The following is a 26,844-nucleotide window of genomic DNA, read 5'->3' as shown; positions in this document are numbered from 1 at the left end:
CAATGCATTTTTCCATACAAATTGAATATCCTGATATGAACTTCATCAATATCTGACAAGAAATAAAGATGTTAGGGTGCTTACAAATGAAATATTTTGCAAAAATTATCTATCTTAAGGGGACATAAATCCTGTAATGAAAACCTTCTTTCCTCTCTATGATATGGACAAACACTGAAGTCACTCTCAACAGTAAACAACCCCCCTCTTTTAGAAATAAGTTCCCCCTCGTATGTGACGTCTGCTATTCCTTTACAAGTAGACTTTATATACATAAATTAAGTGGTACAAGAAAAGCAAAATGAGTATGTTAAGTTTGATGTATGCCTTTTTGTGATTCTTCGTTACATTTGTTGTTTTTATAGTGATATTAAGATGATAACACAATATTGACTGCTGTACCCCTATTTTTGACATTTTTACTCTTTGAGTTTGTTTGTTTTGTTCATACATCGTTGACAATGTAATGGAATTGTTTGCGACTGTCATACAAGTGAGAGGTTTAGCTAGCTATAAAACCAGGTTCAATCCACCATTTTCTACATTAGAGAAAACCTGTACCAAGTCAGGTATATGACAGTTGTTACCCATTCGTTTGATGTGTTTGGACTTTTGATTTTGCCTTTTTATTTTGGATTTTCCTTTTTGAATTTTCTTGGAGTTCAGTATTTTTGTGTTTTTACTTTTTAAAATGATTGATCAGCATTGATTTTCTTACTTGTCAGAGACCTTGGTAAAATATACCAGGTATTAAATGAAATACTCAAACATAATACTGAATTCTTTGCAATGTTTAATATAATTGACTTTTCAAAGGAGCATAACTTTTTTTTCTGAAAATAGTTGATCAGCACTTATGTTTGAAATTCCTTCCAAGACAGTGCTGATATCAAAAAGCGATGAAAATATCAGAGGACGTTCAAACTCAATAGATCAAAAACAAACTGACAACACTTTGGCTAAAAATGAAACAGACAAATATAGTACACAAGAAACAACATACAAAACTTAAAGGGGTCATCCATAATTGTCAACCATTTTCCAAAGTGTACAAAACATACACTTGGGGGAGGGGGTTAAACAATCAACATTTTTACTCTGCACTTTTTTTTTTAAAGTCAGATATGTTTCAGTTTATTTTCAAAGCAATTTTTTCTATTAAACTAAACTTTAAAAGACAGGACCTTGTTTTTATTAAGAATGATTGATTGTTGTCTAGGAATCTAAAAATGGTTGATGTACACTTTTTGAGGGAGGGTGGAGGGTTAAAAAAACTGTATGTTTTGTACACTTTGGAAAATGATTGACAATTATGGATGACCCCTAAGACAAAGCAACACAAACCCCACCAAAAACTGGAGGTGATCACAGCAGTGAAGAATGTACAAGTGACAGGGCATGCAAGACTGGACATACAGAGACACATACTGACATCTGGCATTTAAATGACCACTGCCCTGCCCTGAGGTTGGTAAAAGTATTAATTATATTTAAGCTATAGAAATGTTCAAATATCTATCTTTTCTAAATATTCTGGAATAAATTGCAGTTAATATAATGTATCAAATGTTAACATATACATTATTGATTTCATCTACAAGCTGTGGGACTCCTGGATGGTTAACACATGTATTATGAAAGATATATTATACATAATTTACAATTCTTAATTAACATACCACTTTATAGGTAACTCTATAGAGACATTAAGTTCATTAAAGCAAATTTCATGAATACCTTGATTTTTTGAAAATTGGATTTGGCTTTCAGACTTTACTTGGCACATAAAATGGTGTTTAATGATTAATGGAAAAAATAAAAATAACAACAATAAAACATAACTATATGGAAAACCTGAGAAGTCTAACTAAAATTATGTAATAAAGCTGTGTTTCATACACATATAATAATGCATGGCAAGATATGAATCATTTTCTCTACCAATCTACACAGCTACTTTTGCATAGGTAAAATTTCTGTACTAAAAATATGTAGTACTGGAAATTTACTAAAAAAAAATCTTTTCTTTAAAATTATTGTAATAATTAGGTACTTGTATTTTACAGCACTTGAAATGAACAAAATATTTTGGTACAGAAATAATACAATATTCCATGTTTGAAAATCACAATTTCAAGAGATTTGAAATAGAAAACTTTCGAAATGCTGAAAATGTAACTGCAGTAACTAAAAATCTGTAATCCCTAAATTTCAAGTACAAATTAAGTACTATAAAATACAGGTAGCTAAATATTACAATAATTTTAAAGTAACAAAATAGTACTGAATATAAAAAGTATAGATTTCCAGTACTACAAATTTTTAGTACAGAAATAGTACCTATGCAAAAGTATCTGTGTATAGGGAGATTAGTTCGAGGGCAGAAGGTGGAGGTCTTCTGATATTGATTGCTTCAGTTATTGTCCTGTCCAGATACAATTTAAACAATGTATTTTCACCTCATTCTAAAGATAATTTTAAAGGTATTACAAGCATACTATTTATACAGTGAACATATAGAGTTATAAGGGACGAGATCTACAGATCAAAGTCTAGCATCTACACCAGATGTATTAGACAGCTGTAATGAATTGAAATTCATAATACTGTAAATTCAGAAATTATTGCGTGCATTTATTATTATGATTTTGTCATTTTAGACTTAAATGCGATTTTAATTATAATGATTTTGAGAAAAATCCTGTTTAATTCATATGAATGATTTCAAAATGAGAGTTTGAATTATTGCGTTTACAAGTCTGTCGCATTTTTCGCAATAATAAAAACCTCGCAATAATTTCTGAATTTACAGTAATCAATATGATATGAGAGCTAAAATCAAGATACATGTACGAGCATTCTACTAAAATATTGAAACTATTAACTAAAAGATTGTCATGGAAACCTGACACTTAAACAAAAGTCATGTAGTATATGTTGTACTCTCCATTAGCTGTATTGGCCAACAACTCTTCGAGTCTTGGGTCTAATACAGCTAACCTCGAATCTATTACAGGGCCAATACAGAAAAAACCAGTCAATAACACTATATAATAGAGATCACATGATCAAGTGTTCTCTTAGGAATTAGAATGACTAGATTTATAAAAATGGATTTCCTTTATCATAATTATTTGTAGAAAATATTTTGGCACTATTTAACATCAAAGAGCTAGGGAGCTCTGGTGGAAAAGACAGGCATTTTTTTTTTATTTCTTGGGGTATCATTTGATAGTCTTCACACATTGAACAAAAATGTTATAAAACAGTGTGGTAATAAATTAAATTAAAGAGTCTTGTTTATAGATCTAATATCTCAATATTTCCAGAGATTTCATATATATCTAAGCCTGATCCTCTTATAATTGGAAAACAAAAACAAAACAAAAACAAAACAAAAACAAAACAAAAACAAAACAAAACAAAGTATAAATACATAAAAAAGTGTACCACTAAATCATCTGAATATTCATAAAAATCTGATTAAAATGACCTACTTTAAGTAATAAATTCATATTGATGACAGTGCATGTACACCCTCACACTGTAAAACTGATAGAAATTGTTGGTGGCCAAAACAGTTTCTCTAAACCAAAATTACCTAAAGTTGATATTGTGCACAAAAAGACATTCTTTTTTAATTTTAAAACAAATACTGTAAATTCAGAAACTATTGCTATGTTTTCATTTTTGAAAAATGTGTCATGGTTATATACAACAGAGATGTTTCTCAATATTGCAAAAAATAAAATTTCATTTTAGTCTAAAATGACAAAATTGCAATAATTTCCAAATTTACAGTAAAGAATAATTTTGTACCTTAACTTAAAAAGTTCCAAAAACTCAAATGTAATTTTTCAATTCTTGTAAATGATAGACAGTTAAAAGTTTGACTTGAATTATCAGTGCCAGCTAGAAGATGTGATTAGACATGTAGACCTAAAATGTAATCCTATATCTCTCTTGGCAATTCCTACGCCAAGTCTATCATTATCATGGGAGATAACTCTGTCTTCTACTTCTTCCTCAGTTTGTAATAGTTGTCGTTGGACCAGACTAGCATATTTGCCATTATTTTTTAGTAGTTCTGAGTGTGAACCCTCCTCGATAACACAGCCTTTATCTATAACAATGATTCGGTCAGCTTTCTCTACAGTGCTGAGTCGATGAGCTATAATGATTACTGACCTTCCCTTCAGGTTTTTGTAGATAGCTTGTTGAACCTGTAATAATAAAACACACTGTAAGTGAAAACTATCCAACCTTTCGGTTTTTGTAGATAGCTTGTTGGATCTGTAATAATAAAATACACTGTAAGTGAAAACTATCAACCTTCAGGTTTTTGTAGACGGCTTGCTGGATCTGTAATAATAAACCACACTGTAAGTGAAAACTATCCAACCTTTCGGTTTTTGTAGATAGCTTGTTGGATCTGTAATAATAAAATACACTGTAAGTGAAAACTATCAACCTTCAGGTTTTTGTAGACGGCTTGCTGGATCTGTAATAATAAACCACACTGTAAGTGAAAACTATCCAACCTTCAGGTTTTTGTAGATAGCTTGTTGGACCTGTAATACGGTATAGTATGTTATTTTCACTGGTGTAAAATTTCATTATTTTCATTGAATAATATACGTAATATTTTGGCTGTTATTAATTTTGCGCATTAATTTTTTTTTTATCAATACCTTTGTCTGTGCCTTTTTAAATTGGTGGAATTTATTCAAGCGATTTTGTTCTATTCTGAAAATACATGTAAGGCCTAAAAAAAAAAGATATGTGTTTCCGATAACATCATTTTGAAAAATAGGGTCGGTAGGTCGGAATTCTATTTCTTTTTTTTTTTTTTTTTTTTGACATCGTAAATGAAATCCGGAAAATTATTATGTTTTTTCCAAGTCCGGATCCGTAATTAGTTTCAACAAGAGTGCACACACTGAAATGTCTCGCCTTCTTTACTAATCCTTGATACTATCTTGATAGACCTAAATATAAAGCTTTATTACAACTGTCACATAAACTCAATATTAACCAAGAAAAGGAAACATTGATCAATCAACCATAAAAATGAGGTCAAGGTCAGATGAACCATGTCAGGCAAACATGTACAGCTAACAATTCTTCAATACAACAAATATAGTTGACTTATTGCTTATAAATAAAGAAAAACAGACCAAAACACACAAACACTTAAAATTTAGCAATGGACCGTGAACATGAGGTCAAAGTCAAATAAAACCAGCGTAACTGACATAAAGATCATAAAATATGTCCATACTCCAAATATAGTTGACCTAATGCATAAAGTTTTAGAAAAATAGACCATAACTAAAAAACTTAACTTTGACCACTGAACCATAAAAAATTAGGTCAAGGTCAGATGACACCTGTCAGCTAGACATGTACACCTTACAATCATTCCATACACCAATTATAGTAGACCTATTGCATATAGTATAAGAAAAACAGACCAAAACACAAAAACTTAACTATGACCACTGAACCATAAAAAATGAGGTCAAGGTCAGATGACACCTGTCAGCTAGACATGTAGACCTTACAATCATTCCATACACCAATAATAGTAGACCTATTGCATATAGTATAAGAAAAACAGACCAAAACACAAAAACTTAACTATAACCACTGAACTATGAAAATGAGGTCAAGGTCAGATGACACTTGTCAGCTAGACATGTACACCTTACAATCATTCCATACACCAATTATAGTAGACCTATTGTATATAGTATAAGAAAAACAGACCAAAACACAAAAACTTAACTATGACCACTGAACCATAAAAAATGAGGTCAAGGTCAGATGACACCTGTCAGCTAGACATGTACAGCTTACAATCATTCCATACACCAATTATAGTAGACCTATTGCATATAGTATAAGAAAAACAGACCAAAACACAAAAACTTAACTATAACCACTGAACCATGAAAATGAGGTCAAGGTCAGATGACACCTGCCAGTTGGACATGTACACCTTACAGTTCTTCCATACACCGAATATACTAGACCTTTTGCTTATAGTATCTGAGATATGGACTTGACCACGAAAACTTAACCTTGTTCACTGATCCATGAAATGAGGTCGAGGTCAAGTGAAAACTGTCTGACAGGCATGATGACCTTGCAAGGTACGCACATACCAAATATAGTTATCCAATTACTTATAATAAGAGAGAATTCAACATTACAAAAAATCTAAACTTTTTTTCAAGTGGTCACTGAACCATGAAAATAAAGTCAAGGACATTGGACATGTGACTGACGGAAAGTTCGTAACATGAGGCATCTATATACAAAGTATGAAGCATCCAGGTCTTCTACCTTCTAAAATATAAAGCTTTTAAGAAGTGAACTAACACCGCCGCCGCCGCCGCCGGATCACTATCCCTATGTCGAGCTTTCTGCAACAAAAGTTGCAGGCTCGACAAAAACCGGAAGTGTGCCATTTGCAATGTTTTTGAAGCACCTCTTGTGCAAATTTCTTGGATTTTAACCTATTTGGAATACCTTTTGACATTAAAAAAATGTTTTACTGGCTTTCTATGCAAGAGAGAAAAAATATTATGTCATCTATCAGAAGCCTGTGTCAAAAACAGGGTCGGTTGATAATTTTTTTTTTTTTTTTTTTTTGAAGATCCTATAAAAAAGTTAGGGTCGGGGCTAAAAAACAGGGTCGGTCGGGTTACCGGAAACACAGGTCTTTTTTTTCTCGGCCTAAGCGAAAAATTTACACCCTGTGAAAATAACCTGCTATACGGTATGTGATGCTGGTCATTCTGCAGATTCTTGTTTTTGTCTATAAAAAAGAAGATGTGGTATGATTGCCAATGAGACAACTGTCCACAAGAGACCAAAAATAACACAGACATTAACAACTATATGTCACTGTATGGCCTTCAACAATGAGCAAAGCCCATACCCCATAGTCAGCTATAAATGGCCCGATAAGACAATGTAAAACAATTCAAACAAGAAAACTAACAGCCTTATTTATATAAAAAAGTTAGTTGAAATAAACTATTTTGTATAGTAGATGATGATTATGGTGTAGCAGCTGCTTCTTTGATTGATGTTATCTCAAATTGGGCGAAATCATGGGCTGTTCAATGACAATTTACCTGTAAGAAAACTAAAACTATTGTACTTACTAGAAGCTTAGGGAAAGGGAGCATTCACCTGTATTTTGCTGGATAAATGACTATTTAAAATGTGATGTTCCTCTAGTCTAAAATACATGCTTAAATATAACTTGTAACTTACAAGGTGTTCTGATTCAGAATCTAAAGCACTGGTAGCTTCATCTAGTAATAGGACCACTGGCTTTCTGATTAAGGCTCTGGCAATAGCAATTCTTTGTTTCTGTCCTCCTAAAAATGAAACACACTATTAATACACCTTATCTCTATTTGTCCACCATAACTGGACATTGTTGTATGACATCAATAGTTCAAGCAAGAGAGATTATCAGGTCAACCAGAACCGGTTAAAAAAACGTGATAAGGTGTATTGAAAAATGGAAGAAGAAAAAGTGAAAATTCTTATTTGGTTAAAAACTAGGTGATATTTTTAAACTCTGAAAAATGGAAAGGGAAACACTTGTTTTTAAAAAACAGTTAATTTTTAGAACATAAAGTAAAATTAAATTAAATCAATCTACATCCTGTCCATGTTAAAGATAGAATCATAAATATTGAACATTTTCTTTCAGTATCAAAATCATTTTTGAACATTATTTATAGGTCTCAATGAGTCAAAGGGGCATAATTTCTGGAAAAAAAATTTAAATAATAATTTCCTGTTGGGGCCTGCACATCTACATAGTATGATAGTTACATAAAATTCTGTTTTGTGGTTTCAGGGGAGTTGAGATGACAAGAACAGGACTGACTGACAGTCTGACAGAAAGACCAAAAACATCATACCCTACATAGCTTTGTTTTATGACGTATAATTAAAAAGATTCTAAAAATAGGATACTTTCATTGCAGAAAAAATTCTCTTCAAAGTTACGATTTATTGGTAATACAAACCAGATAACTGTTGTCCTTTTTCTCCAGCCTCTGTTTCATATTGTTTCTCCATTTCCATAATAAATGCATGGGCATTAGCCATACCAGCAGCATGTTGCACTGTTTCTATGGTAATATCTGAACTTAATCCATACCCTATGTTATCCTTGATTGACCTTGCATACAATACAGGTTCCTGTCCAACTAAGGATATCTGCAAAAAGTTGTATAGTTTTTTACAAAGATTAAATATTATTTTTAACATAAACTACATTTTAACCTAAAAATCCCTTTAGATTTACTATAGAGACTTACATAATGCAAAATGTTTATTTTGACATTTTAACCTATTTAATGTGTCAATATTATAGAATTTTATCAGACAGTTACTAAAATTTAGAGGTTAAGCTGACTATAAAACCAGGTTTTATCCACCATTTTCTACATAAAAAGTCAAGAATGTGACTGTTGTTATCCATTCGTTTGATGTGTTTCAGCATTTGATTTTGCCAATTTATTAGTTCCATTTCAGTTTTTATTTTCCTACGTGTTCAGTATTTTTGTGTACCAGGGTAATGTAAACCTTTTCCTGCCTCATTTTCTTCGCTTCATGCAAAAAAGTTTTTAATTGTCCTTATATTATATATATATATATATGTGAAAGCAAATTTACAGATCTAACATTATTGGGTTGATGTTTAGACAAGTTATATATATGTAGAGCCCAGGTGGTCGTGTGGTCTAGCGGGACGGCTGCAGTGCAGGCGATTTGGTGTCACGATATCACAGTAGCATGGGTTCGAATCCTGGCGAGGGAAGAACCAAAAATTTGCGAAAGCAAATTTACAGATCTAACATTGTTGGGTTGATGTTTAGACAAGTTATATATATATATATATTCTTGAGGATAATTTTTTTCTGACACAGATCTACCAACAACTAACCTTGGTATGTAAGAATTTGTGATCATATTCCTGTACTGGTTTCTGGTCCAGTAAGATCTGTCCTGTGATTGGTTCATAATAATGTTCTAGTAGATTAATACACGATGATTTACCTCCTCCACTCGGTCCCACTAAGGCTACAACCTCCCCTGGCTGGACCGTGAACGACACATTCTGAAAACAGAATTATCTTATTAAGGTGGTACCTAACACTACAGGGAGATAACTCTGTAAAGTCAGCTAAATGTTTTAATTACCTTGTGTTATAAAAGGAATATTAAGCTTCTTAAGATCAGAATTGGTGTTTGTTAAACTGCAATATAACCAGTGTAATTTTTCTGACAAAACGGTTGGTTCAATTTTTTTATTTTATAACATTTTTGTTAAAGGGTTAAAGCAAATACTTTGACAAAATTTTATGAAAATTAACAAGCCAAATTTATTTTAGTGAAAGTGTTGGGTACCACCTTAACATTATTAATGATGCAAGCTTAGTGATACTGTAAACCAACTATTTTTTGTGAGCAATTTAAAATATCGCAATTATAAAAATAATGCTAATTTAAATTGTCACAAATATGTTTAACATGGATCTTTCCTAATTAAACTACATCAAGTTAATAAGAAAATCATGAAATAAAATAGTTGTGAAGACAGTGAAGTGGAAAAGAAAATGATAAATTCAAATTAAAGTACTGTGAAAATAAGTTTGTTTACAGTATGCATTATATATTCAAAATGAGAGGGTCCTGTAAACAGAAAACACCATGAAAGAAACAACCTCAGATAATAGTGTATGGCACAGCATACAATGCTAACTCACAATCATGACATTACTGGTGGGTCATTACTAAATGTGACAGAAATATTCTCATGCATTATACAGACATCAAATATTAAAACATTATCCTAAGTCCTTTGGTTAATGTATTAAATGTACCTCTTTTATACAACAGAAAGCCATGAAGTGTTTAATAACTAAGACAAAGCATTTAATCAAACCCCCGCCAATCCTGGAACTAACATAAATCTTAGAATTATTCTTATAATAAAAAGGAGATGTGGTATTATTGCCAATGAGAAAACTGTTTGTGTCTGTGTAACATTTGTGTTATCCAATAGACAATGCTGTTTTCTTTCATGTTTACCTTAAGCACAGTAGTGTCTGGTCTTGAAGGATATGCAAATGTAACATTCTTGAATTCTATCAGACCAGAAATCTTGTCTGATTCATCTTCACTCTGACCAATCACAGACTCTGTATCCATTCTGTCCTTGACTGTATTTTTTACAACTGGTTCTCTGTCAATGTATTCAAACACTTTTTCTGATGCTCCTGCTGCCTGCATCAATCCAGTGAATACTTCACCAATTTCCTACAAAATAGGATACAAACCATTAAAAAACAAAAACACAAAAAAACACAAAATTCAGGTCTATGGAGGTACATTAAATATCAAGGACAATAAGAATGTCAAATTTTTGGTGCTAAAGTTTTAGGATAGACGATTATTATAAGCCTGTTACGATTTTTTTTTATATATGCTAAATTCTGCAGTTTTACCACAATTGTCTATTCATAGTAGCAGCAGTGATTTTTATTGATGGTTGAAATACAAAATACCTTAGGAAAATTCAGTTTAAGTATGTTTACATTATATTCAGCATGATACACTTAAATAGTCATAATTATCTTTCTTCTAAATACACATTTCTCTTAATGTTTCCTATGACAAAAGCATTTGTCAATTAATCTTTCAATGTTATATTTTAAATATGCATGTATTATTTCATTATTTTTTAATTTGGTGTTGAAGGCAGATCTTCCATAAAACAAACGAAAACAGAATTTTATAAAGTATATGGGTCAGAGGCATATTTCTGGATTTATCGTCATAAGGAACACCCAAAGGGTCGTTTTTAAAAATTATAGAAATTTGGCCATTTATTTATTTATTCATGTACCAGCTAGGCTAAATACATAGATATTTTATAGTGTGTTTTTCTATGTTGTGATGATATGCTATTGTTTCAGAAAAAGGGAGAAGGTTTGGTACCATTAAAACGTTTAAACCCTCTGCAAATGTTTGCACCTGTCCTAAGTCAGGAATCTGATGTACAGTAGTTGTCGTTTGGTTATGTAATTTAAATATGTTTCTCATTTCTCGTTTTTTTTTTATATAGATAAGACAGTCGGTTTTCCTATTTGAATGGTTTTACACTGGTAATTTTGAGGCCTTTATAGCTTGTTGTTCAGTGTGAGCCAAGGCTTTGTGTTGAAGGCCGTGCATTGACCTATAATGGTTTACTTTTTTAAAATTGTTATTTGGATGGAGGGTTGTCTCATTGGCACTCACACCACATCTTCTTATATCTTTAGCTTTTTCTTGAAATAAAAATAACTAATTTGCCCTTTTTGTCCAATAATATATGCATGATATGCTTGCAATTATTTCTGAATTAACATTATATTGAATATAGAAAGTTAAAATACAAAACAATAACTTACATCTATACAATTTCCTAGCTGCATTTGATACAGTATGAAAGACACTAGATTACCGCCAGATAAAGTCTTTGTCAGTACTAGATGACCTCCATAGTATAATACTGCAACAGTCAAACCAAGTTCAAAAAGCTTAAAAGATATTATATAAACATTTCAAACCTAGCTGAAATGGTTTGACATTCAATATAGTATCTGCTATATCAAAATCACATGCAAGCTGGCAACTGTCAAACATAATCCCACCATTCTACAAATATGTTGTCAATAAATTTTCTAATTATTATTATTACAAGACATTTTTATAGCGCATTATATAAAACTGCAATTACTCTAAGTGCTTTACATGTTAAAACCAAAGTACACAAGCTAGTACATACATGAAATTACAAAGTTAAAAATATACCAAAATATGTTTAAAAAGCATTAAACATCAAATCAACTATAAAAAGTTAAGACACCAACAATTGGTTAAAAATTACTTAAAAGAATTATTAATGAATAAGTAAAAATCACTTTTTTTCAATATCCTATGCTTGCATTTATAACCTGCTTAAACATTTGCATGTTTGACCTTTAGTTTGAAGGCTTAATGAAGTGATGTTTTATCACTGGTGTCAAGGTGTTGATCACCACTGCAATTATAATCATCCCATTATGGCGGACACAATTACCAGTTAATTTTATAAGGCTGATTTCTCCACTTTAATAGCTGATTTTCAGATTTGTATTTGTCAAGAAATATCTTTGTAAGCATTGCCATTGGAATGTTTACCCTCATGAAAAAGCAACCAAAAGAACGAAAATAAAGATAAAAACCCCCCGATGAAACCATATAATTTTATAATATACCTGTGTACACCATACATAACCAGCGTACACATTTGCTTGTTTGACGTTTATTTTGTAGGCTTTATCAAGTGATGTTCTGTAACGATCTTTCTCTCCGTCTTCATTAGCAAAACTTCTGACGGTCCTGATGGCGGACAAAGCTTCTTCTGCAACATTATTGGCTGCAGCTAAAGCATCCTGAACTTTGGAGGCCAGATCCTATAAAATATCAAATTGAAGTTCTATTGTACACCTCTGTTATAATTTTGTTTTACAAATAAAGAGGAGTAGAAGAGTGAAATAAAAAAAAATAGATAAAACCTATATATAATATTACAAAATGTATGACCAAAGGGACCTAAAAATCGCAAAATTCAACTGAGGGAGTTGAAACCCTTTTTACTTAAAATATTATGAGTTTATCAATTTTGAGAATTTATGTTTGTTGCTATCAAAATTTGTGTCAGTATCTAAACATGGAATACAAAATGTAATTTCTTTATAAGGCAAGATTAACAAATATCCTTCCATTTCAATTTCTCCCATGTTTATATATCAACTAGAAATACATTTGTTTGTTATCAATGGCAAATCAAGAACCCTTCTTCTCCTACAAATAATAGCACATTCATACTAGAGTGTTGATCAAAGCTCAATAACTGTATAGTAATTATGTTCAAATCTTACTCTATAATATTCCCCATACACTTTAGACACACCCAACACAATGGGGAACGCTATCAACGTCAACAAAGATAGTCTCCATGACAACTTGAACATAAACACAATGATTCCAACACCTAATATCAGGTTACGTGTAAATATATTCATGTTCAAGGTTACTGTGTCTGTCATCACTGTTGTGTCAGAGGTCAAACGTGAGGTTATGTCCCCTACAAAGAAAAAATATATAATAATTTGTATACTAGTAATGTCCCAGAATCAGACTACCAGAGTTTAACTTGACTTTCATTTAAAGCTTAAAATTTGAGAGATCAGGTCTCAGTATGGATTTAAATCAGTGCAGATGTACCTTGGCTTGAAGTGCATGGTTCATGGCTGCAAACTACATCACACAAGTATGTTCAGCATTTACAGATATATTGTCAAGTTATACACATGTCTGTTTTTTCTACATTGGCTAGAGGTATGGGGAGGGTCGAGATCTTAAAAAACAGGATTAACCCCGCTGCAATTTTGCACCTGTCCCAAGTCAGGAGCCTCTGGCCTGTGTTTGTCTTTAAATTTTAGTTTCTTGTGTATATTTCGGAGTTAAATCTGATGTCCATTTTCACTGAACTAGTATTCATAATTGTTATGGGGCCAGAAGAAGTACACCTCTGGGTTCAGGTGTTTCTCGCTACATTTGGTGGTCTTCGTCTGTTGTCTGCTCTATAGTCGGGTTGTTGCTGTTTATACACATTCCCCATTTCCATTCTCAATTTTATTGATTAATTAATTGAAGGTTACATAACTTCGTGTGATAAATACTGCAAGCAAATGAGCATGATGGGTTTTGAGACATTAATTTATTACATATTGCTGTAATAATGATTGATCATTCAAATCTGTAATTTTAGGTGAATTGTTATTCTTATTTCTCTCAATATGTTATTTTTATTTTTTTCAGGTAGGCATGGTGACAGGCTGTGTGCTTGTTTTGCTTGACCATGCACTGGCACAAAGTCCTTGTTTGTTAATTATGGAAAGGTATCTTACTGATTTACCCATATTTTGACTATTTTATTTATTATGTCTGTTCAGTTCACGCATCGTTGTAAAGATAACAGAATTTGGTGAGACCGTCGTACAAAGTGAGAGGTTTAGCGCTATAAAACCAGGTTCAATCCACCATTTTCTACATTTGAAAATGCCTGTACAAAGTCAGGAATACGACAGTTGTTGTCCATTCGTTTTTGATGTGTTTTGTCATTTGATTTTGCCATGTGATTAGGGACTCTGATTTTATTTTCCTCAGAGTTTAGTATTTTTGTGATTTTACTTTTAACCAAAGAATACTATACATGTATAGTGAAGTCTTGTACATTTTTCAGAACTGAATCTTACCTGTTTTTACTTTATCAAAGAAGCCTATTTCTTGTTCTATTACAGATCCAAATAATCTGTTCCGTACTCTTATTCCTAAACGTGCCATAGCTAAACTGAAACACCAACCTCGACAACCAGCTGTAATAGAACTATAGAAACGTTATGATAAAATCAGTCAAACACCAACCTCGACAACCGGCTGTTATAGAACTATAGAAACGTTATGATAAAATCAGTCAAACACCAACCTCGACAACCGGCTGTAATAGAACTATAGAAACGTTATGATAAAATCAGTCAAACACCAACCTCGACAACCAGCTGTAATAGAACTATAGAAACATTATGATAAAATCAGTGAAACACCAACCACGACAGCCAGCTGTAATAGAACTATAGAAACAGTATGATAAAATCAGTCAAACAAAACCATGTAAATCTGCAGTTTAAGCTATTAAAATGATTAACATTGATATGGTCAAACTGGCACGGTCATCTGAAAATTATTCAATAGACCTGACATACATCATGTGGCTGAACTATTTAAATACTCAATAATTGTCCTAGATATTAAAACAAGATATTTACTGTTGCAAAGGAGTAGGTCTGGTAAGGCCCCTTTTTGGCCCCAAAATATAACAGTTTTACAAAATTGTTAAAATGTAAACTTTAAGTTATTTATTGGACAGTTGAATGCTTCTTGTACATAAATATGGGCTGTTTTTGACAATACAATGCACATATATCGGATTATAGCACCATAAGTCATGCTAAATTACTGAAATCTTCAAAATTCTATCATTTTAGTTAAATTTTAGACGGTTTCTGTGTAAAACGGAAATGACCACATTCGTGTTCATCCTTGATTTTGGAATGTGAGTTGTATTTTATGATAATACATAACATATATAAAGGTTGTGGATGAACATGGATGCGGCCACTTTCATTTTTGACAAAAACAGTCTGAAAAGTGAAGTTTTCTGGCATATTGAGAGACTTTTCATATTTGAGCTTCAATCGGATCGTTTTTAATGACTTAATCAGTTAAATATCTTTCACATAAACTAATTGAATCAAGTGAAATAGACACTTAAGTGTTTAAAGAGTGGTCAAAATCTTTCGTTAGATGAAACTGAAATTTGAGGTCAAAATGAGTCCTTACCAGACCTACTCCTTTAGATCAGGGTCAAAAGATTTCCTTTAGACAAACCGGAAAACTTCACAATATTTTATAGAACAAATGTATTTATAATATATAGCAATATAATATTTCCCACAGAAAGTAACCAAAAGTAAGCGTGGAATAAATCTTCCAAATTCATGACGTCATCAACGACAAAACCTCAGTTTAAACCAATTTTTACTTTCAAATATTATATTGCTATACAATAAAGGGTTATTGCATGAATATTGGGGAATATTGTCTCTCATAGAACATATATTGCACTCCCAAGCTCGTGCAATATAAAATTCTACTCCGGACAATATTCCCCAATATTCATGCAATAACCCTATAATACTAAATCTTTGATAACTTTTTACTTACAGAAAATAATGTGTGGTGAATATTTTATTACATTTTGTCATAGCTCAAATTTAATCATTCAGTGTATGTGCACTTGTGTTTAAATGTCTTTTGATTGAGATAAGCTATTTCAATTGATATCTATTTTATAGTGTGTGTTTCTTTGTTGTGATGTTATATCATTGTTTCAGGTAAGAGTGAAGGTATGTACCTATTAAAACATTTGAACCATGGCATTGACTGCATTTGTTTGCATCTGTTGTAAGTCAGGAACCTGATGTTCAGTGGTTGTCAATTGTTGATCATGTTGATATGTTTAATAAGTGTTGCTTGATTTTTATTATTTTTACATAGGTTAGAGTTAGACCATTGTTTTTCCTATTTGAATGGATTCACACTTGTCATGTTTGGGGCCCTTTATAGTTTGCTGTTAGCCAAGACTCCGTGTTCAACACTGTACTTTAACCTTTAACATGTTTAATGGTTTTTCTTTTACAAATTGTTACTTCGATGAAGAGTTGTCTCATTTGGCACTCATACCACATGCATATGTTTATCTATGTTGTTTTTTTTACAAATTGTGACTTCGGTGAAGAGTTGTCTCATTTGGCACTCATACCACATGCATATGTTTATCTATGTTGGTTTTTTTACAAATTGTGACTTCGGTGAAGAGTTGTCTCATTTGGCACTCATACCACATGCATATGTTTTTCTATGGTTTTTCTTTAACAAATTGTGACTTCGATGAAGAGTTGTCTCATTTGGCACTCATACCACATGCATATGTTTATCTATGGTTTTTCTTTAACAAATTGTGACTTCGATGAAGAGATGTCTTATTTGGCACTCATACCACATGCATATGGTTATCATCTAGATCTGTCATGTCTGTATGTGTCTGTCCCAAGTCAGGAGCCTGAAATTCAGCTGTTAACTTTTTTTTTACTGAATTTGTATTTTGTTTAGTTTTTTTACATAAATCTGGGCAACATTTTGTTCATTATAATTGTTGTACAGATGTCATTTCAGGGCCTTTTATAGCTGACCATGCAAGATAGGTTTCATTCATTGTTGAAGGCTGTAAGTTGACCTATAGTCATTACTTCTAGGTCAATTAAGTGCTGATGGAGAGTTGTCTGGTTATTGATCATATATTTTATTTTTTTTATTTTTGTAATTACATGTACTTATAATAATAAATATATCACCCTGAACATGCATGAAACATTTGCCACTGAGCTTTAAGGCAGCAAACAATCAACCAAGCATAATCATGATAATAAAAGAACCATCCTTTTAACATGAAGTTGTACCACAGGTGTCATGGTTGTACTAACCTTATAACTAATATGACAGCCATGATGATGATAGGGTACTAACCTTATAACTGATATGATAGCCATGATTATAATTGATTGGGTAAATTTCTTCTGAGATTTTTCTATAACAATACTGTCTACAACTTCCCCAGTGTAGTATGGTATAAATATCTGTCCTGAAAATATAATTGAATATGTTCATAATACAACTGATCAAGTCATGCCAGGGCAGCATGGTATAAATATATTGTATCTGTCCTTGACTAACTGCCTTGGGGTGGTAAAATGTTTAAGTACATGTATGATTATTGTTCTCAGACTCAAAATTGTACCAATCAAAATGTTGTAAATGTATTTGGTGTTTTAAGCACAAAATTTGTCATCTGAGTTCCTGGTAAAGTTTTAAAACCAAGACCTCTTATTGCTAGTTAAGGTGGTACCCAACACTTTCACTAAAATTAATTTGGCTTGTTTAATTTTCATAAAATTTTGTGAAAGTATTAACTTTGACCCTTTAACAAAAATATAAAAAAAATCAAAAATTTTTAACCAACCGTTTTGTCAGAAAAATTACACTGGTTATATAGCAGTTTGACAAACACAAATTTTGATCATTGAGAAGCTTAATACTTCTTTTACAACACAACTTAATTAAAACGTTTAGATGACGTTACAGAGTTATTTCCCTGTAGTGTTAGGTACCACCTTAACAATCATGAGAATGATATTACACAGATTCTTATCTTACTGGCATCACTATTTAAAAGTAAAACTGTACTTTTTCATGGGGACAAATCATTCAGTCAGGGGTACTACTTGTACAAGTGTATTTTATTTACTTGAAGAAGTGAAAAAAAATATACACATATAAGTAAATAAATAATGGTTGAATAATCTCCCCTTAATTTTCTGAAAAATTTACTTGTATAAGTAAATTTTTCTTACAATCTAACAAAAATCCTCAAGTTTTGAGATGTAAAATCATGCCTTTAATGATTTTTCCCAGGTTTGCTCAAATTTTTTCATTAAAGTTCAATGTTTCATCTCATTAATTCATCAAAGAAACTAATTGAGCAAAGATCTTGTATATTTGCGCAAGGCCTTCAAAAATTGCTCCTTTGGGGCTTGTAAATGAGCAGTGTTAAGAAGATAACAGACAAATGGGACTTTCATTGTCCATGAAATTACACTTAAATGATTAGTAAAGACATCTGCAAAGGGTACACAATTTAAAATTCTATTAGAGCAAAGAAATATTCAGAATTCAAGAAAAGAAGAAAGGTTGATTTTTTTACCTATAGAAGTAAAAAAATCTGAATGCCGAAGGGACATAACTCAGCCATTTTTTTTTACCTATACAAGTAAATAAAATTCACTTGTATAAGTATCCTACAAATTTACTTATATGTGTATATTTTTTTTTACTTCTTCAAGTAAATAAAATACACTTGTATAAGTAGTACCCCTGACTGTCATTATAGACTGGGGAAAATATCAAAATTTCAAATTCATGGTTCAATTTTACAAAGAAAATAAACATTTTCCAAGTAGATAATTAAAATTTAAGACAAACAGGACGCCAAAATTTCACTAAGAAATTGTAAACAGTCTGAAGTAACCATATAAACACAATAAACTAAAATTCAAAATTTACATATATAAGAAAAGTATTACTGTATTTATATAATATAAGTTTGCATTTATATAATATAAGTTGATTGGCATAAGATATCTATACTTTTTGTATTTTGATATTTCCTGGGCTATTTTCTATATCACTAATTTGATTTTAAACATTATACACAGATGATGACAGAAAAATGCAACAACACAATAAAAAAAAAAAAAGACAATATACATGTATCAAAATAACATTTCTCTGTGGCTAAGGGAAGCAACTCATATTGATATGTTACATACACTTTCATATGAAAAACATCCACTTTTTATCCTTTCATTTATGATATATTCTGAAATTGATTTGATATTCGAAACAATTTGTGCAAACAGCAGCTAGTACTGAACACATACCGAAAATTTATATGCATACTTTAATTGAATTCATCATCTAAATTATTTTTGCTCTTGATTTTAAGGGAAGCAATTTCAGCTTAAAATGTTTTCAAATTATACATATTTATATTACTACAGATCTATTTTAAATGAGAATTTCACAATTAACATATTAAAACCACCACTTATGCAATGATGTAAAAGAACAAACATTAAAAAAGAGAGAAATATTTTTATAAAAACTTAAAACAACCTCAGATCTCAGAATGAATAATCGAGTTAATATATATTCTTTGTATGTTTATAATCTTGTATGAATATTGTTAGTGCTTCATAAGCCTCTAAAGGCTGGCCGATATGGTATACTATTGCTTATGTATTGAAATGTAATTGTAATTTTATGTATATTGTATCAGGTTGCACTTTAAATAAAATAAAATCTCTATACTATACCTGTAGATGATATGGTCAAAAATATAAATCCCATGATTATAAATGGTATGTCTGGCTTTGAGTGGGAAAAAAGTCTAAATATAGTAACTTTGGCAGTCGTCTTTGGTGATTGGTCACTTTGTTCATCACTGGATCCAATCAAAGGTTCTCTTTCTACTTCATCTCCATCTTCTTTGTTTATACTCGTGTTATTCACCTCAATGTTTATGTAAATTTTACTTAAAAATAAGCAATGAAGAGACATCCATAAACAAGATATGTGTGTCCAAGAAAATATCAACCAAAACCACTTATCTGTCAATGTTCCTGGAACTTCTGATCGTATTAGGAGTTTTATAATTGTATATATACTTGTTGCTAAAGAAGCTATAAATATCACAGTTTTTATTTTTCTTATTCTATAAATAGAATCATATGAATATCTGAAAACAGATAGTGAAAGCCCCATGGTAAGACAGAATCGTAAAAATCCAAATACAAACAAATCAAAAACAGATCTTTGGAATGAAAAATGGTGCAGTCCTTGTTGTAGATGATGCTTAAATTTGTTTCCATGGCAAAATAAAATGGTTATTGTTGCCATATCAACGATGCTGATTAATGTAGTGACCAATACTGTTGGTAATTTTCTCATGATTCTTGATTCACACTCCACGTAAAAATCTGAAATAATAAAATTTCATTTTCGGTCATCAAGGAATCATCATGATCATGCTGAAATAGAGAGTATCAAAACAAAATCTCTTCTCACTAATTTAATGTATACACTATGTTCAGTTTAGATTAGTAAATACAAGATCTTGGTCGTTTTAAATTACAAATTGAAGGTATACAATTATATGGATGAAGTAGAGAGTGGATAAAATGTATAAAACTTGAGGATGCAATATTATTTGACAAGAACCTATAATCTTAAGGCTGAGACAGTACAAAAACAAAGGAGAACATGAATATTGATATGTCATTATTATTTTGTTTTTCTCATAATGAATAGTAAAGGGGGGATTATAGAGCTGTTTTAGTATGTGTGTCTACTTACATGTAGCTGTAGAACGTAACTCTATTGGGCATTATCAATTTTTTTTCCATTGCCGACCTACACAAACCTTTGGTCCCCAAATTGTCAAATAATATCAAAAAGACCTACATCTAACTAAGAGCTAGGGTTCCGCAGCTTTAACTGCTACATGTATTTGACTTAGTGGCTACATGTATGATGAGTTACAGATCAAGATTTTAATTATGTGAGTCTGATTGGATGAGTTACAGATTAAGATTTAAAGAGTATGTTTGTTCTTCTCCCCTGATATTTGCTCTAATCACATGAAGGCTTTGGACTTTAAAAAATTTCATGAAAATAATAGTCATACTGACTTTTTTCTACGCATGCTTTCAGATGTTGAGCTAATTTTTAAAATGTGGGTCTACTCAGATGAGTTGCAAATTGAGTGTACATTATCCTGATTATGTTCCATTTGGCTGTTTTGTCAAAAATGTCAGATTCTGACTTTGAAAAAATTGTGAAAATAACAGTTACACTGACTTTTTTATGCTGCATTTATGGGCATTATGTTTTTTAACTGTGTGTGTTTGTTCGTCCATTTGCTTGATGCAAAATCTGCATTCGATGCTGTTAAACATGCTGGGCTTATCAGAAGATTATATCAAATGAAAATTCCGGAACAATCAATTTTAATTATTGATAATCTATATAAAAATGCTGTTTCTTGTGTTAAATGGAATAATCAAATATCGGACACTTTTAGAATAGAACAAGGCGTAAGACAAGGAGGGACTCTTAGTGCAGACTTGTACAAAATCTATATAAATACACTTTTAGACATTTTAGCTGATTCAGGATATGGAGGCAAAATTGGATCTATTTCTTGTTGTGCTCCTACTTGCGCAGATGATTTAGCCATTCTTAGTAACTGTCCGTATGAAACGCAAATTTTAATTGATATGGCCTTTGATTTTAGTAAACGTGAGGCATACTTACTACAACCAGCAAAAAGTTGTGTTATACAGTCTAAATCACGTCACCATGAGAAAGTAAATGAAAATTTTTGGAATTTAGGCAATTCTGTTCTTCCAACTTCTAATAAAGCAACACATATAGGAATATGTCGTACAGACGATGATTCATGTAAAGCAACAATAGATGAGAATTTAAAGAAAGCAAGAAGGACACTATATAGTTTAATGGGGGTTGGACTTTATGGCGAAAATGGACTAGATCCACAAACTTCAATGTCAATAATGAATACTTATATTATACCGATAATGTTTTATGGATTGGAAATAGTAATCCCTAGAGGAAGATGTTTAGAAACTTTAAATATCCAATTTAAGAAGTTCTTGAAACAATTGTTATCTTTACCAAAAACAGTAGCAGATCCTGCTATATATATGATTTCTGGGATGTTACCTGTAGAAGCTCAAATAGATGTAAAAATTTTAACTTTTTATGGAAATATTACTAGACAAGGAAAAAATTCTATTGAATGGCAACTAGCGGAAAGGCAATTAAATGTTAAATCTATTAATAGTAATAGTTGGTTTAGTTTACTGAGGAAAATATTTTTGAAATATGAACTTAATGATCCTGCACAATACTTAGTTAATCCAATTAGTAAATACCAATGGAAAAGGGAAATAACTTCCAAAGTTCAAAAATTCTGGATTGAGAAGATACTGAATCAAGCAAAACTTTATACCAGTTTAAGATACTTATCGTTGATATATAAACCAGGACAATGTCATCCTATTGCAAATACAAATACTATGAATTCAAGGGAAATTATTAGAATTCCTACAAAATTGAAAATAGCTACTGGGAGTTACATTCTGCAAACAGTTAGAGCCAAGTTTAAAAGTAATACAGAACTGTCTATATGCAAACTGTGTAATGAAACAGAAGAAACTTTACCACATTTCTTATTAACGTGTAAAAGTTTAGAAGACATCAGAAAACCAATTTTGGAAGATTTAATTAATTCCTGTAGTGAAGAACTAGCTGCTTTTAATATGAAAGGTGAACATTTTGACATTTTACAACTGATCATAGATCCCTTTAATTACATGACAATGTTAAGAAATGAAAAAGTTTTTAAAGTGATACAGAACATTATAGATCCAAAATGTAGGCGATTATGTTACAATCTCCATTGTGAAAGATATAGACTGTTGCAATTAGATGATATAAAGAAAAAGAAAAGAAAGTAACATTTTATGAATCCTAAGTGTCAATTGGTTGTCTACTCTTAAGCAGTGATATCTTTAGATAAATATTTTTAGATTTTAAAATATTTAATGATTTGATGATATTGACATTAAGTCCAATTTTATCGTCAAGAATATGATGAACAATGTAAATAGTGTATAGTGATATTGGTGGAAGATATTTTTATTCATGATGTGAAAAACCAATACTCGGAAGAGGTGTGCCTACATTGGCAGAATATATATTACAGATTACAGATTACAGATTCGTCCCTCTGTTCAGCTTTATGTTAAAGTTTAGGTCAAGTGAGTTTTTGATAAAGTTGAGGTCCAATCAATTTTAAACTTAGTTCACATGTTCCCCATGATGCATGTATGACATTTCTAATTTTGATGCCCAATTAGAGTTTTTGACCCCAATTTCACTGTCCACAGCCTATAGACATGATAGAAAATGCTAGTGATAGTAAGGCATCCATGTACTTTGGACATTCTTGTTTTTTTGTTTTGTTTCCCATGCCAATGCACAGACTTTTCAAGATACAAAATTAATGTATTTTTTCCTGTAATCATTCATAATTTTACAGCCTGAATTTCATTCATATCCGTACCAGATTTTGTTATTCTTTTAGACACACAATTTCGGATCAATACTCATTATTATTGAATTACACACACCTAGGTCTTAACCATTGTGCTACGTTACTATTTTATTTTAATTTGTTTTCTTACTATGACGGATAAGTTATAACAAAGTGAATCCACGCTAGTATTAGTAACTCGAAGTGAGATCAAAGTAGGAATAATCCGTATCAAGAATTTCTCATTTGGAAATAACAAACAATTGGACAGATCTTATTTCAGAATATAGCTTGGGGAGTTGAATTGTGTGTAGATTGATTCCCAGGTATTGAGACAGATAAGGTATTTCTTTTTCTTTTGTTTGTTGCCTTTAAAAAAAATATTTTAACAGAAATTTGATACCCGGAAATTCAGTTTGACATTCTAAATTTAGAGTGTTAAAATGTGTCGAATGGACACGACTTCACTCCGTTTATTGAATTATTTTTAAAACTACATATTATAAAACGGTGTGAGACATACACAATTCAAACGTGATATAAGACTGATAAGTGAGAGTTAAGAGGAAAGAAACAAATGCCTCATTTTATGTATATAATATATATATATTGATAAATTATGAATAAACATTGCTGCCAATTATCGACCAAACGAGAAATCTGATTATTAGCTAACTAACGTGTTACAAACCCTGGGTCAATATAAACAATTGCTGAACATGTGGTAAACCTCTTCAATGTCTCAACTATACTTGATATGATAGAAAATAAATATTATTTACGGCATAAAAATGATAGTTCAAGAAAAAAGCTTTAATTTCAAAGCACCGACAGCACTTCAAACTTTTTTTTGGTAGGGGTGAGCAGCTGAGACATCAAGTACCCAACCCTTTTCATATATTTTGTTAATCAAAAATATATACCTTGCCATATATTATTTAACAAAAAACAGACCTTTAGATATATTTCAATATTTTCCCCGCTCATCATCACGTTCTTGTTAAGAAGCAAAAGAGTCACAATAATATCACCTTCTTTTCCACTAAATTTGTCACATCTTAAACACTTTTTTCTTATTGTCCATTTTACATCTTTCATTATGAAGATATTTCAATTCCAAGATACAATACATATAAAAGACGTTTGGTCAGATCATAGATGGTATTACATCTATGGTCAGATAAATGCTATATCACCCCAGAGTGTAACACCTTCACTGATTTTAACATGTTTAAATATTAATTAAAAACTGATAAAAAGTTGCATTGCCATTCCCTCATGAAGGGCGCTGTCACAATGGAATTTCTTTAAATAGTTGTGATCATGTTTTATGTATACAAACTCTTGAATGTTAATTAGATGCAAATGTCAAAATAGTTGGATTTATTGCATCTATCACTGGCATCAGTGGAAATACCACATCAGAATAAATAGAGATTAATTGGTTTGACAAATAACTGATGCATTTGACGACTGTGGTTTAACCGCATCAAGAATAAATACGGACATCTGATTAGTTTCAGATACTTATGATATAATCAAGCAAGTGATAATATCAACCTATTGATATATTTAATCTGAATTTCTCACCCTTTTCATATATCATAGAGCATGAAAAAGTGACCTATTCCAGCGGCTCATCCCTACCACTAATTATATAGCAAAATGCCCCCCCCCCCCCCCCGAGTTTACACATACATGACATATATATCTTAATATACTGACTTGGCCGTGTTGTCATGGTTGTAGTACATTTGAAGTTTAAGGAAAAAACTAATGGCATGACATTTAATTACTAGTAATAAATTTAGTTTAAACCATCAAGGCTTTCTTAATTCCATATAAACAATTGTTTATTTTGCAGGTTTTGCCTAGAGTCATATCATGTTGCCAAAAGATGGCAGCACTAAGAAGATAGTAAGTAAGCTGTCGGCTCATATTCCTGCCTTCACAGACATTTTTGATGAGGAAACATTCTACATCTTCTTCATCTGTTTGACTGTAATCACAGTCTCACTGGCAATATACTGTTCAAGAAAACTCACCATAAAGGATGCAGGACATGTGGATTAGAAATTACCTGCAACGGTGAATTATTTAGTGGTCAGAAGTTCCTTGATGGTTCAGACACTTCACATCACAGTATAAACCATCATGATGAATGTTCACAGAATAATGAGAAGTTCATTCGAATGGGTGTGTCTCGCTTACTTGAGTAACTAATTATATGTTACCATAAACCTTTCAGTTGGACTTTATAGTTTGATATAAATTATTGATTGTGCTTTTGCCCTGTCTTACATGTATGTCTTGTTTTTTACCCAATATATATGTGTACATGTGAAATAAGAAGTCAAGTGTGTATGATATGGTTAAGTTAATAAATCAAGTTGTTTGAATACATCTGTTGTACTTTTTAACGAAGTTTCTGAGTTTTTGTCGAGCCTGCGACTTATGTTGCAGAAACCTCGACATAGGAATAGTGATCCATCGGCGGCGGCGGCGGTGTTATCCAACTTCACAAAAGTTTTATATTTTAGAAGGTAGAAGAACTGGATGCTTCATACTTTGTAGATAGCTGCCTCGTGTTACGAAGTTTCCGTCAGTCACATGTCCAATGTCTTTGACCTCATTTTTAAGGTTCAGTGACTACTTAAAAAAAGATTTATTGTTAATATGTTAAATTCTCTCTTATCATAAGTAATATGATGACTTTATTTGGTATGTGCGTACCTTGCAAGATCATTATGCCTGTCAGACAGTTCTCTCTTGAAGTACGGTGTTCATGTCCAACTGGCAGGTTTCATCTGACATTGACCCCAATTTCAGTGTTCATTGGTTATCGCTAAGTTTTGTGTTTTGGTCTGTTCTGCTTATACTGTATGCAATAGGTCTACTATATTTGTTTTATGGAATGATTGTTATGTGTACATGTCTAATTGGCAGGTGTCATCTGACCTTGACCTAATTTCCATGGTTCAGTGCTCAAAGTTAAGATTTTTTAGTTGGGGTTGTTAGTACTATATGCAATAGGTCAACTATATTTGGTGAATGGAAATATTTTATGATCTATATGTCAGTCGTGCAGGTTTTATTTGACCTTGACCTCATTTTCACAGTTCATTGCTCAGTGTTAAGTTTTTGTGTGTTGGTCTGTTTTTCATAAACTGTAAGCAATAGGTCAACTATATTTGTTGTATAGAAAAATTGTTAGCTGTATATACATTTGTATGGTCAACTAATAAGTTCATCGTTTCGATCATTTCTACTTTAATTTATTTTAACTTTCACAACAAAAACAAGAGTATATATATTCCTGATAGCTGCATTTGCTGACTGCCTAGCTGTTGATTCAAATTGCT

General features: G+C 31.5%; 1 protein-coding gene and 1 long non-coding RNA gene across 2 annotated transcripts; one reads left to right on the top strand and one right to left on the bottom strand.

The window, feature by feature from the left end:
* Positions 1-588: 588 nt before the first annotated feature.
* On the bottom strand, positions 589-23,898 carry LOC134699210 (ABC-type oligopeptide transporter ABCB9-like). Its single transcript, XM_063560819.1, has 12 exons — positions 23,886-23,898; positions 19,680-20,342; positions 17,275-17,389; positions 14,385-14,515; positions 13,005-13,210; positions 12,339-12,536; positions 11,490-11,618; positions 10,129-10,356; positions 8,981-9,154; positions 8,058-8,250; positions 7,288-7,394; positions 589-4,223 (listed from the first exon to the last, which is right to left on the bottom strand). Exons 2-12 carry the CDS (start codon positions 20,311-20,313, stop codon positions 3,903-3,905), a joined length of 2,436 nt encoding a protein of 811 aa, XP_063416889.1. The 5' UTR covers positions 20,314-20,342; positions 23,886-23,898; the 3' UTR covers positions 589-3,902.
* LOC134699211 (uncharacterized) lies at positions 23,555-25,881 on the top strand. Its single transcript, XR_010103530.1, has 2 exons — positions 23,555-23,825; positions 25,347-25,881. It is a non-coding gene; the product is annotated as an uncharacterized LOC134699211 (long non-coding RNA).
* The last annotated feature ends 963 nt before the right edge of the window (positions 25,882-26,844 follow it).

This window comes from Mytilus trossulus, unplaced genomic scaffold, assembly GCF_036588685.1.
Source record: "Mytilus trossulus isolate FHL-02 unplaced genomic scaffold, PNRI_Mtr1.1.1.hap1 h1tg000050l__unscaffolded, whole genome shotgun sequence".
Taxonomy (NCBI): Eukaryota; Metazoa; Mollusca; class Bivalvia; order Mytilida; family Mytilidae; genus Mytilus; species Mytilus trossulus.
Note: the sequence above shows the minus strand (reverse complement) of the source record. Positions and strands in the feature narration are given on the sequence as shown.